Here is a 14,571-nt window from a genome sequence, read left to right on the forward strand (position 1 = left end):
CGTCCTTACTAACTCAGTTGCCGGAGGGGAAGGAAACCACTCAGGGACTTCACCATGAGGCCAATGGTGACTTTAAAACAGTTACAGATTTTAATGGCCGAGAAAACTGAGGATGGATCAACAAAATTGTAGTTACCCCACAATAATAACCTAAATGACGTGAAATGAAGGAAGCCTTTACAGAATAAAAAATATTCCAAAACATGCATCCTGTTTGCAACAAGGCACTAAAGGAAAACTGCAAAAAGGTGGCAAAGAAATGAACTTTAACATTTTGTCCTGAATACAAAGCTTTATGTTTGGGGCAAATCCAACACAACCCATCACTGAGTACCACTCTTCATATTTTCAAGCATAGTGGTGGCTACATCATGTTATGGGTATGCTTGTCATCTGCAAGAACTAGGACGTTTTTTTAGGATACAAAAAAATGGAATAGAGCTAAACACAGGCATCACTACTACACAGGAGCGCCATTTGAAAGTAAATGCGCTTTTTTGGCAGAAATGCCTTCTGGAACATGTGAACTCGATACTGTGAACCATCAGATCCTCCTCTCCACCCTCTCCGAGTTGGGCATCTGTGGCGCGGCCCACGCTTGGATTGCGTCCTACCTGACAGGTCGCTCCTATCAGGTGGCGTGGCGAGAATCTGTCCCCGCCACGCGCATGGCTCACCACTGGTGTCCCCCAGGGCTCTGTTCTAGGCCCTCTCCTATTCTCGCTATACACCAAGTCACTTGGCTCTGTCATAACCTCACATGGTCTCTCCTATCATTGCTATGCAGATTTAACACAATTAATCTTCTCCTTTCCCCCTTCTGATGACCAGGTGGCGAATCGCATCTCTGCATGTCTGGCAGACATATCGGTGTGGATGACGGATCACCACCTCAAGCTGAACCTCGGCAAGACGGAGCTGCTCTTCCTCCCGGGGAAGGACTGCCCGTTCCATGATCTCGCCATCACGGTTGACAACTCCATTGTGTCCTCCTCCCAGAGCGCTAAGAACCTTGGCGTGATCCTGGACAACACCCTGTCGTTCTCAACTAACATCAAGGCGGTGGCCCGTTCCACAGGTTCATGCTCTACAACATCCAGGGAGAGTGTTCCCTGCCTCACACAGGAAGCGGCGCAGGTCCTAATCCAGGCACTTGTCATCTCCCGTCTGGATTACTTTATTTCGCTGTTGGCTGGGCTCCCTGCCTGTGCCATTAAGGTGTCCCCTACAACTCATCCAGAACGCCGCAGCCCGTCTGGTGTTCAACCTTCCCAAGTTCTTTACATCAACCTCCTCCGATTTTCCACTGGCTTCCAGAAAACTGAGGATGGATCCGCTACAAGACCATGGTGCTTGCCTACGGAGCTGTGAGGGAACGGCACCGCAGTACCTCCAGGCTCTGATCAGGCCCTACACCCAAACAAGGGCACTGCGTTCATCCACCTCTGGCCTGCTCGCCTCCCTACCACTGAGGAAGTACAGTTCCCGCTCAGCCCAGTCAAAACTGTTCATGCTCTGGCCCCCCAATGGTGGAACAAACTCCCTCACGACGCCAGGACAGCGGAGTCAATCACCACCTTCCGGAGACACCTGAAACCCCACCTCTTCAAGGAATACCTAGGATAGGATAAAGTAATCCTTCTCACCCCCCCCCTTAAATGATTTAGATGCACTATTGTAAAGTGGCTGTTCCACTGGATGTCATAAGGTGAATTCACAATTTGTAAGTCGCTCTGGATAAGAGCGTCTGCTAAATGACTTAAATGTAAAATGTAAATGTAAACTTATATGTGCCTTAATAACAAACATGTATACCATCTGTGAATACGAAGTCAATTGTTAAATTACGAGCCTAGTTGGTTTAGCCACGGAAAAAGTCAGAAACCTTCCCGCTAGCCATGATTGGCTAAGATTATGAGTGGGCTGGATAGGCCGAGAGATGAGTATGGATTGGTCTGCCATATAGCACACTTCTGTCTATAATATGAGCTGTTCAGTATGTGTTGGCAATCCATTCTAATGCTGCTTTTTTGCTAGATATCACGTAGTAGAACAACAGTGTTGCTCTCCACTTTCTGGAGGACAGAGCTTTGAAATCAGTGGAATTAGAGAATGATAGCCAAGGAGATGGAGAAAATGCTGGCGTTTGATTGCAAATATGCAGACGAAGTCGAAAAGAGAACACACAGAAGGTATAAATGACTAGGTATCCCCCTTACCCTGTCCCTTTCTTGTTTTTAAGTTGAGTTGCAAATGCATGCCGTACAGTATGTAGTGACACGTCACGTTGTAACGTACCGTGTCAGAGGGGTCCGTTTTTTCCATCCTTTCTCGAATACTATTAGTCCGTTATCATGTCAATCAATGCTGAATCGAAACTTAGTTCACACCCTGGATTTTGTTGCCAACACAGTCGCTACAGTCCCATTAGTTTTCATTGCAGCCTCGTTTGAATGCTGTGGTTGCGCAAATTTGTACGGAATGGAGTTAGTCACCGTTTCTGTTAGAAAGTCGCTTTCATTTCAAGTTAAAGTGCACTGTTCGCTAGCTAGCTAACACTAGCTGGCTGGCTGGCTAGCTAATGCTAGCTGGCTGGCTGGCTAGCTAACGCTAGCTGGCTGGCTGGCTTGCTAACGCTAGCTGGCTGGCTGGCTTGCTAACGCTAGCTGGCTGGCTGGCTTGCTAACGTTAAGTGTATGATCTGTGTAGTAATATTATTTGTATCTCAGAGCCATTTGCATTGCTAGATTCATGCATGGTAGTAACATTATCAGTTGGGATTATGGTTCGTTGTTTAGCTAGCTAGCTTACACGTCTAAACAAAAGATGCTAGCAACTATTTCGATATAATGTTTATGATGTCACTGCAACAACTGTCGATAGACTATGTCTATGTACTCTGATTTCAGAGGACTCTCGTCTGAGTGTGCCAGAGGGCAGAATAACAGCCGAATTTGCGAACCTGTTGAATACGGCCGGTGTCAGTAAACGTTGGCAAAAAAGCGTAATTAAATTGTTGCCAGCAGCACCGTTGCAGTCACCAATGCTCTGATAACATAAACAGCTCTGCTAGTGTGAGTAAAATGAGTGAGCCGTTCTCTCATTTGTGTCAGGAAGTAGCTAGCAAATTAGCCAACATTAGCTTGGGTGCATGACTGCTATTGTTAGATCAGAACGTTCAGATCTACCCTACTCCTCAGCCAGAGCATCCAGTGTGCACCCTGAAAGCTCTGAGAGCCAAACGCTCTGAATTTAAATGAACAATCTGACAATGCTCTGAGTTTATGAATGCCCAGAGCACGCTCTGGCACTCCAGATTACAGCCTTTAGTCTTGAAATGTTTGGTTGTTTAGGACATAGCCTCACGTGAATCCTTAAAGAGATGGGTGGGGCTAAAGCTTAAGAGGGTGTGTTGAGTGTAGACAAAGAAGAGCCCTGCAGTAGGTACCAAAACATTCAAAGGTCATTTTGTCAAAAGTGGGGTTACAAGTTTATCAAATTTCAAAGCAGAATTACTTTCCCATTGTTCCTCAATTGTATTGTATGATATACCGTTTTCTAGCTCTGAGTCTCTAATTTTATCCAATGTAAAAAAAACACCATTTCAAATGTTGCTACATAAGACCGAATCATGCCGGCCAGTCACAAATGTGGAACAAGTCACGGGGTATGAATACTTTCTGAAGGGACTGTAGGGTACTCTAGTTATGTTGGTTGCCATTTTGACAGATTTTCCCATTATTTCTCCCATATCTCAACTACAGTCAGACTAGTTCTGTTCCCAAACACTAGAGAATACATTATCTGGGAACGTCTCAAATGGCGCCCTATTCCCTTTATAGTGCACTACTTTTGACCAGAGCTACTGTATGGCACCTGGTCAAAAGTAGTGCACCAAATAGGGAATAGGGTGACATCAAATCAAATGTTATTGGTCACATACATGTGTTTAGCAGATGTTATTGCAGGTGTAGCGAAATGCCTGTAAAAGCAAACTTTTGGGAGGCAGCCTGGATCTTTATTCAAACAAATTAGACATACTGTAAGACCATATATGGGTTACCCGTGCTAGTTTGTCACCTTAGCTTTGTGGTTACATGTGTATGGGTGTATTTAGTTGGGCCCTGGTTGAAAGTGCCATTACAGCTGCCTTCAATGTTTTACTGTAAAGTCAGAGAAAATATTTTTTATTTCACTAGGCAAGTCAGTTAAGAACAAATTCTTATTTTCAATGAGGGCCTAGGAACAGTGGGTTAACTGCCTGTTCAGGGGCAGAACGACAGATTTTGTACCATGTCAGCTCGGGGATTTGAACTTGCAACCTTTTGGTTACCAGTCCAATGCTCTAACCACTCGGCTACACTGCCGCCTGAAATATGGGTTGATCATGACAGATTTCAGTCGAATGTTGCATACTAGATATGAGAAGTAGGTTTCTACTCAGGTTTCAGAGTTGTGACTGATGATGAGTAGGTGGAGGAGAAAGAGGGAGAAGAGGAGGAAGAGGAGAAAGAGAAGGAACGGCGGGAGGAAGTGAGTTACCACCACCACAACAACAAACATAGTTGAGACAGGAAGCAGTTCTAAGCGTCCACTTCAGTGCAGCTTTAGCAGTGGCTAAGAGGCTAAGAAGCTCAGAATAACTCCCACTTAACCTACACTGCATTCTTTCTATTACTACTTAGCCATTCTCTAAATAGGTTGAATGAGGGCAATTGAACTTTACGATATTCCGCTCTTAAAGTTGAATGGCACTAATGTACAATAAAAAAAGAGACAATCAAAGGCTTTGGGCAATTGGAGGCTTCAAGATTTCACTTGAGTACCTGCCTGCTCTTTTCCGTTTACATGTGAGACATGGGGAGCTTAATGAGAGAGAGAATTCTATTGAAATTGAGAGAGAGAGACATGGAGAGCTGAGAGAGAGAGTTGAGAAAGGGAGAGTAAGGAGACCTAGGGATGAGAGAGAGAGAGAGAGAGAGAGAGAGAGAGAGAGAGAGAGAGAGAGAGAGTGAGAAATACAGAGAGAAAGAAAGAAATAGAGAGAGAGAGATAAAGAGAGCGAGAGAAAGATAGAGTGAGTAGGCCTTGGGATGAGAGAAAGAGAGCGAGACAGACAGAGCGAGTGAGTAGGCCTCGGGACTAGAGGAGAGAGGACTCTGTCAAGTCTCATTCCCTCTGATTTTAATGGAAATCCCGGAGAAGGCGATAAGATGCTCCCGAATCGGGAACCCGAACCCATTTGGATTTAATTCCAGCCTCTCCAAAGTTTTTAAACTTGAATGTAGCTCCTTTAAGTGCCAGCTGCTGACAACATCGATTTCACGTTAAGCCCCGGTGTCCGATGTGGTTTGCCTTCCCTTCCAAATTGACAGAGACATCTATTTTCTCCTCTTCTCCCTCTTCTTCTGTCAACGTCCTCCATCACACTAGGAATAATTGAGAATTAAAAAGAAAGAGAGAGGAAAGTAGGAGCAGTAAATCTAATTGGCTGTGTTCCCCAACTTCCTCATAGAGGCACATAAGTTGTAATTTGTGTGGCCGGCAAGGCTGGACTGATGAGGGAGGAGGTCAGGACGAAGACAGGAAGGTCAGGACGTGTCACTGGGTGTCACGGCGCACAAAGACTGACAGAACTCCGTCACACTAAGGCTACAGAGAGGTCCATCTGTTTCACAACACCCCTCTTTGTGCGTCAAAGCCCACGGTTTGCCGACAACGCTTTGTGTCAAGTGTCTAGTGCTCGTCTTACACTCTCTATGGTTGTCTCTTCTCCTCTTCAGGGCATTGTCCAACCTCTAATGGTAGACCCTGATGAAGACAGACAGATCTACCTCTAATGGTAGACCCTGATGAAGACAGACAGATCTACCTCTAATGGTAGACCCTGATGAAGACAGACAGATCTACCTCTAATGGTAGACCCTGATGAAGACAGACAGATCTACCTCTAATGGTAGACCCTGATGAAGACAGACAGATCTACCTCTAATGGTAGACCCTGATGAAGACAGACAGACCCTAATGAAGACAGACAGATCTACCTCTAATGGTAGACCCTTATGAAGACAGACAGATCTACCTCTAATGGTAGACGCTGATGCAGACAGACAGACCCTGATGAAGACAGACAGATCTACCTCTAATGGTAGACCCTGATGAAGACAGACAGATCTACCTCTAATGGTAGACCCTGATGAAGACAGACCCTGATGAAGAGAGACAGATCTACCTCTAATGGTAGACCCTGATGAAGACAGACAGACCCTGATGAAGAGAGACAGATCTACCTCTAATGGTAGACCCTGATGAAGACAGACAGATCTACCTCTAATGGTAGACCCTGATGAAGACAGACATATCTACCTCTAATGGTAGACCCTGATGAAGACAGACAGATCTACCTCTAATGGTAGACCCTGATGAAGACAGACCCTGATGAAGAGAGACAGATCTACCTCTAATGGTAGACCCTGATGAAGACAGACAGATCTACCTCTAAAGGTAGACCCCGATGAAGACAGACAGACCCCGATGAAGACAGACAGACCCTGATGAAGACAGACAGACCCTGATGAAGACAGACAGATCTACCTCTAAAGGTAGACCCCGATGAAGACAGACAGACCCCGATGAAGACAGACAGACCCCGATGAAGACAGACAGACCCCGATTAAGACAGACAGACCCCGATGAAGACAGACAGACCCTGATGAAGACAGACAGACCCTGATGAAGACAGACAGACCCCGAGGAAGACAGACAGACCCCGATGAAGACAGACAGACCCCGATTAAGACAGACAGACCCTGATGAAGACAGACAGACCCTGATGAAGACAGACAGACCCTGATGAAGACAGACAGATCTACCTCTAATGGTAGACCCTGATGAAGACAGACAGACCCCGATGAAGACAGACAGACCCCGATGAAGACAGACAGACCCCGATGAAGACAGACAGACCCCGATGAAGACAGACAGACCCCGATTAAGACAGACAGACCCTGATGAAGACAGACAGACCCTGATGAAGACAGACAGACCCTGATGAAGACAGACAGACCCCGATGAAGACAGACAGACCCCGATGAAGACAGACAGACCCAGATGAAGACAGACAGACCCAGATGAAGACAGACAGACCCTGATGAAGACAGACAGACCCTGATGAAGACCGCTTGTCTAAACATATTTAGTTATTAAATGATTACATCTGAGCTCCTAGAGTGTGAGGCTCTCCTTTTCTTTTCCAAGTGTTCTACTCCGCTAGCCTAAACAGGTGTGCATTACTTTCGACTCCAGATCTACCTCTAAAGGTAGACAAGGTAGACATCTCCTATACAGGCAAGAGATGAAAAAGAAGAAGGGAAGAGGAGAAATAAGAAAAAAAGTGACAATATACAATGATCTATTACCGGGGATGTTGGAAGTTAATTAAATAGCAGGTGTAGTTACTAAAGCCAGGCTGGGGGCCTGGAGCTGAAAGGAGAGCGGGACACATCTCAGGAACTAGCTAGTGTTCATTTAAAGGTGATCCTGTAACAGCAGGGAGACGGACTCTGAAAGTCTGACAACGCTTGAGTTGTTTAAGACCAATCACACAAACCAGTTCCACTTCAGCAGCGGCCATTGTGCTTAGCATGCAAACAACACGCAGGGGACATCATGGAGTTGGAGAGAGGGTGCACTTCCTGAAGTAGAAGTGGACATTGAAAAGACAGGATATGGGACCCTATCTAACTCTATGGGGGGACATTTACTTATCACACTGGCCTCTAACCTGTGACCTCTCACCTGCCCAGGATGCACTATCGGTCATAGCAACAAGGAAGTCTAATAGAGATTGAAGTGGTGCTTTAGGAGTAAGTTACCTTCTAAATGCCACTAACATTTACTATGAGACGAAAGGCTCTTCCCAAAACCATCCGTCCCTCCCCCTGAAAAATGAGCTTTAAAAAGAAGAAGGTGACAAATAAGTCAGAACTTGCATAGTTATTGTTTCTCCTACTGTTCTCTGCTATCAAACTATCACAGTCTTGGCGAACACTGCTTTTCTTTCCGAGTTAATTACAGAGCTAATGACAAGGTTCGCTCCAGGGAAGTCTCGACAGTGCGCTGGGCCACAGACCGAAGAGCAGACAGACAGAGACAGAGAGACAGACAGATAACAGGCACCTCATCATGACTGCAGCGTTAATGAGGTCACATCTCTCCCCCAAATAAATGGAGAGGAGAACAAAGCTGGACAAGGTTGCGCTGATTGATGGAGCTCGTTAGGTTAATAAGACACTTAATGAACTCCTGCTACTAGCATCAGTATTGTAGCCCTCCTAAAACCCACACACACACCCCAACACACTCCAACCTGACCCCCGTCTCCCCCCTCTCACCTCTCCTTCTGACGACTGGAGCAACAGGTCTTTCCGGCAGGAGGCCTTGAAGTCACCCACCCCGGCGTTGACCTCTACCCCTCTGGGAGCCTCCAGACTCAGGGTCCTGGTGGGAGACTCCAGCCTGCAGAGAACCAGACATCCAGGGATTCAATTAGACAACGAATCACTTTAGATTCAAAGCATGGGTGACTTGAAGGATCAATAATGAAAACATAGTGTACAATTAGAATGTAAGTCGCCGATCGGAAAAAATAACTGAACTGAAACTTCTTTTAAAGCAGCATTTCTTTAAAAACTATAACACAGATCTAGCTGAGAGGATTTGATTGGACTGTGGTGTGAAAGGGACACTAAGTGATACACAGGCACATTAGTACACATATTTTCTCACTATTCCTCTCTCTCTCTGTCACACACAGGCACACACACACACACACAATCACACACACACAGAAGGAAGCCTGGATGGGAAGTCTCCCTGTGGACTGAGCGGTCATCTGGTCCACTGGTCCATCAGGTTAGCTGGTGAAACAGGCCTCGGATAATTAACCACCTGACAGAAATGAATATATTGACTTAACGATCCCTCCTTCCAACTTCTCTGCAAAAAAACCTCACAGCCTCTTTCTCTTACATAGTAAGAATATCATACAATATCTATGAATAGCTCTGGTCCTTTCGGCCGTTTTAAAAGAGGAATTCAATCAGGACATTGATTTTCTGTTGCTGCTCAGGCTGCTGTTCCGCCTGGTGATTCGGAGACCAAAAAAAAAAGAAAACGTAAAAAGTTTCCATCCATCCAGAAAGCCAGGGCCTTGGTGGTGATTCTTTATATGAAAAGACACCCGAGTCAGAGACTGTAGGTCTTATCGGTCCAGTTCATTATCATGCAGGAGCCGCCTTCCTGCGTTCCTTCTCGCAGGCGAGGAGATCCGCCTTGACCTTCAACGCCGCCCGCCAAGGCTTGTTTTATGCGGCGGACATGTTGTTTATAACATGACAGAGATAGGCAACGAGAGAATGCATCAACACAGTTATCGTCTTCATTTGACAACTTCTAAAAGCTCAGGGGGGAACGGAGGGGGAGGTAATGTTCTGGTGTTCTGGTGCATACACATTGTAAGGTAGTGAGGGAGGGTGTGACAGACAGAAACCATAGTCAGAAAAACTCAGAACTTTCTCCATGGAGGTTTCAGTCACAATATAAGTTAGATGTTTTCCAGGCGTATACAGCTTGACATTCACCTTGACCTTTCTACTTTAATGGCCCTGATGCCATATCGCCAGATCTGAACCCATGACCTTTTCGGTCAAAAAACCCCCCCACATCACCCTTCTGTGTCGCCGGTCGGGGCGACATAAATCGTTTAAAGTGTCAGAGAGCGCTGAGCGATACAAAGGTGTCGTCTGGCAGGAAGAGTGAGCCGACTTGAACGATGAGAAATGGTTGGAAAATGACATTTTCAAGCCTCTGTGACTTTTGTGACTACTTTTTTGAAGTCCCCATCTCCAAGAGAAGTTATATCCCGTGGAAGTAGACCCTGCTAAACTCGCTCCATGAATCTCCAGGAAATGAACAGGTGAGAGCCTTCAACTGTGTTGTAAAAGTTATACAATTCACAACACTTGTCACAGAGAGACAGGTAAGGGGGATGACTCGGAACTATGGGTAATGGGGTATATGGGTACATGGGGGGTGGGGGTTCTGATCACTGAAAAGTAAATGTTGCATTTCGTAAAACTCAGAGCACTTAAATGCCGAATGCCAGTCAGGTGTAAAATAGTGTGTAGGCAGGTGTGAGACTCTGTATGTGTGAGCCCGCAAGGCAAGAGCAGCAGGGAGGTCACCTGAAGGTGTTTCAAGGCTTCTCCATCTTCACATCTACAAACTAATGCACCGTGATCCTGTTTCTAACCATGATCCATCCAGCACAACCTACTACTAACTACAGTAGATTCCCTGACAAATCCTTTGGTTGGGTCCAAAAATGACAAAGTAAAAAAAGACATTCGCGTCCTGCCCGTCTGTGGCTGTGAAATGTAGCCCGGGAAACTGCAAATGGCAGGGAGACCCTGGGAATTATGGGATTTTAATTTCATGAACATGTCATTTCATGGCTCCATGCATCCCATCGGTGATAATTGAATAGTGAAAAGACTGGGGTCCGTCCTTAGTTTCTGCCCGGGTCGCTGACGTGACGTATCCGACGGATGTGTGTCACAACTTTTTGGCGTGTTTGCGGAAAGAGAAAGAGAGAAGAACAGAGAGAGAGAGAGAGAGACAAGACATATACACCCTCAAAGTAGTAATCACTGAGCTCTTCAGTAAGGCCATTCTAATGCCAATGTTTGTCTATGGAGATTGCATGGCTGTGGGCTGAACTTTATACACATTTCAGCAATGGACTTGGCTGAAATAGCCAAATCCGCTACCTTGAAAGGGTTGTCTACATACTTGTGTATAAATAGTGTATACACACCCTCAAAGCAGTAGTTAAATACTATTTTATTACACAAAAGCTTCCAGTCAGTCTCTCGTCACATTTACATAAAACATCCTCATCTGGCTGTCCTAATATGGACCCCATACTTCTCATACTATGTCCTAACATGGACACCGTACCGATCAAATCCAGTACAAACCAGCAACTGAAATGCCAGGCTACGCTCTGAGAACAGCAGCTCTTACACGGCTAGCAACACAATCAGAACAAGGCACAAGCAGCTCTTTAACTTCCCATGGTGCACTGGGGCTCCCTGCTGAGAGTGTGAGTGGCTCAAAGCGGAGTGCCAGTAAAAGTGGCCTACCACAGACCGCTATGAGAGGCTAACATGTCCCGGGGTGAAAACAAACAGATGTATTGAAGTGGAACTAGTAGGGTGAGAGTCAGAACAACAAGCTGATATGTGAGCAGCCAGACTTAAGACACCTTTAGGGTTGGAAAATTGCGGTAACATTCCCAAAAATCTCTGTGGAATATTTCTGGAAAACTTTAGAATTTTGGGAAAGTTAGCAGAATATTTCATCCCTACACCTCCTTCAACATAGACCAGCTAGGCTTTTAGGGCAGGTTCTCTGAACCTAGAGATTCTCTATTCCTTTTTAGTTCAGGAATAGGTTTAATCAGTGTCAGGTAAACTGGACCACATTAGACCAGGGGTTTGCAGCTACTAGGTGTACAGGCTTTTGTTTCTGCCCAGCATTAACAAACCTGATCCAGATAGTCAAATCACAAACAGCCTGAACCATAATTAGTGTTTTAGGGCAGGGCCTGAACAAAAGTCTGCACAGCCATTACATCCAGTCAGTCATGTGGTCAGGAGAAACATATGCTTCATATTTGATGAGCTGGAAATACTAGACTTTTTGAATTGGGTAAAATAAAAATGAATCGAGAAATAATCTATATGTGGTTTTATATCCCATTTCATCCAAGCTTGATGGAATCTGTTGTACTACTGCATGCCACCCCTCTGAGCGACCATATGCTGACTCATACTGCCTCCTGCTAGGAGAAGAAACACCATTGTTCGTCTGCCTGAAATGCCTGTCAGGAAGTCTAAAAGTATTGATGAAAACACTTCCCTTAAAGACAAGATAAAAAAAGAGGGAGAAAATGAGGGAAGTAGGAAAAGAGAGGAAATTAGGAAAGGAGAGGAAAAGAGGAAAGGAGAGGAAAAGAGGAAAGGAGGAAAGGAGAGGATAAGAGAGGAAAGGAGGAAAGGAGAGGATAGGAGGAAAGGAGAGGAAAAGAGGAAAGGAGAATTAAAGAGGAAAGGAGAGGAAAATAGGAAAGGAGAGGAAATGAGAGGAAAGGAGGAAAGGAGAGGATAAGAGGAAAGGAGGGGATAGGAGGAAAGGAGAGGATCTCTTTTCTTGGAGAGGGTGCTTTTGAGGTGACATTTCAACAGAGAGAGAGACATGGGGGAGGGAGAAAGAGAGCGAAAGAGAGAGAGATAAAATGGGTAATACGAGTGTGCTCCTCACATTATTCTATCTGTGCTAGATGTGTGAGAGAGACAGAGAAACAGAGAGAGATGATGAGGGAGCCGTAACAATGTGACATATTGTTCCACATACAGTGTCATTGCCACTTTCCCTGGTCTCACGTGGTGGAGGGGAAACGTCCTACATTCTCTCACTCAGCACAAAAAATAAAATGCTGGGTCAGATGTAAGGTATTTGTGAAGACAGCACAAGGCTTCTCTCCTCCTCCCAGTGTCAGTAACACCTGCAGTCCCAGGCTCGGTCCCAGGCTCGGTCCCAGGCTCAGTCCCAGGCTCGGTCCCAGGGTCGGTCCCAGGCTCGGTCCCAGGCTCGGTCCCAGGCTCGGTCCCAGGCTCGGTCCCAGGGTCGGTCCCAGGCTCGGTCCCAGGCTCGGTCCCAGGCTCGGTCCCAGGGTCGGTCCCAGGCTCGGTCCCAGGCTCAGGCTCGGTCCCAGGCTCGGTCCCAGGCTCAGTCCCAGGCTCGGTCCCAGGCTCGGTCCCAGGCTCAGTCCCCCAGGCTCGGTCCCAGGCTCAGTCCCAGGTCGGTCCCAGGCTCGGTCCCAGGCTCAGGCTCGGTCCCAGGCTCAGTCCCAGGCGGTCTCAGGCTCGGTCCCAGGCTCGGTCCCAGGCTCAGGCTCGGTCCCAGGCTCAGTCCCAGGCTCAGGCTCGGTCCCAGGCTCGGTCCCAGGCTCGGTCCCAGGCTCGGTCCCAGGCTCGGTCCCAGGCTCAGTCCCAGGTTGAAGTGAAACAACACATAACGTCAGAGGGGCCGCAAGCTAAATCAGTGCAGGCTTCACAAGAAATCAATGGTTCAGGCTTCTGGGGCGCTCAGTCAATCTGGCCCATGCAGCCCACCACTGGAGTGAGTCTATACGCTATAGGAGACGATGGATAGGGTGGATATACTGCTGTGTGAGGCCGGATTCATAGATCCACTTCCAGCTGAAGTGGTTGGTGGGTTAACAGGAGGTATTAAAACCACTCTGAAGCATTATAACTGGGGCCAGTAGGTTTAGGATAGTAAGGATAATCTAGGGTGGATATTCTAGGGTGGATATTCTGCTACGTGAGGCTGGATTGGTATCTCCTCCTATCTGAAGTGGTTGTTTCACTTTCTAAAGTTATCAATAGCATGGCATTAAAACTAGGGTAGGAAGAACTCAGACATTCAGTTAGGAGTCTGCTCATAACTTGAGATATGTAGCAATTGGAGATTTGCCAGTGTATGCCTGTGAAACTCCAGTTAGGATTTGAGTCAATAACTTGGGTCCGAAGTTACTAACACCATGAACACTACTGCACACTGCCCTATCCCATCTGGACAAAAGGAATATCTATGTAAGAATGCTGTTCATTGACTACAGCTCAGCATTCAACACCATAGTGCCCTCCAAGATCATCATTAAGCTTGAGGCCCTTGGTCTCAACCCTGACCTGTGCAATTGGGTCCTGGAATTTCTGATGGGCCGCCCCCAGGTGGTGAAGGTAGGAAACAAAATCTCCACTTCGCTGATCCTCAACACTGGGGCCCCACATGGGTGCGTGCTCAGCCCCCTCCTGTACTCCCTATTCGCCCATGACTGCATGGCCATGCACGCCTCCAACTCAAATCATCAAGTTCCTAAATGTTTGCAGGCCTTTGATTACCAGCAATGATGAGACTGCCTACAGGGAGGAGGTGAGCGCCCTCGGAGTGTGGTGTCAGGAAAACAACCTCTCACTCAACGTCAACAAAACAAAGGAGACGATCGTGAACTTCAGAAGGAGCATCCCTCCTATCCACATCGACGGGACAGTAGTGGAAAGTTTTAAGTTCTTCTGCGTACACATCACAGACAAACAGAAATGGTCCACCCACACAGACAGTGTGGTGAAGGAGTGCCTCCTCAACCTCAGGAGGCTGAAGAAATTTGGCTTGTCACCTAAAACCCTCACAAACTTTTACAAATGCACAATTGAGAGCACCCTGTCTGGCTTTTTCACCGCCTGGTACAGCAACTGTACCACCCTCAAACGTAAGGCTCGCCTGAGGGTAGTGAGGTCTGCACAACGCATCACCGGGGGCAAACTACCTGCCCTCCAGGACACCTACAGCACCCGACGTCACAGAAAAGGCCAAAAATATCATCAAAGACAACAACCACCCGAACGACTGCCTGTTCACCCCGCTACCATCCAGAAGGCGAGG

General features: G+C 46.7%; 1 protein-coding gene across 1 annotated transcript in view; it reads right to left on the bottom strand.

Annotated features, from left to right (window-relative positions):
* LOC135539219 (zeta-sarcoglycan-like) overlaps positions 1-14,571 on the bottom strand; it is an 86,662-nt gene that overhangs the window by 34,885 nt on the left and 37,206 nt on the right. Inside the window, exon 4 of the mRNA XM_064965040.1 lies at positions 8,394-8,517. Coding sequence (XP_064821112.1) covers positions 8,394-8,517 — 124 coding nt within the window. The remainder of the gene's footprint in view (positions 1-8,393; positions 8,518-14,571) is intronic.

This window comes from Oncorhynchus masou, unplaced genomic scaffold (assembly GCF_036934945.1).
Source record: "Oncorhynchus masou masou isolate Uvic2021 unplaced genomic scaffold, UVic_Omas_1.1 unplaced_scaffold_1938, whole genome shotgun sequence".
In the NCBI taxonomy this organism is placed as follows: Eukaryota; Metazoa; Chordata; class Actinopteri; order Salmoniformes; family Salmonidae; genus Oncorhynchus; species Oncorhynchus masou.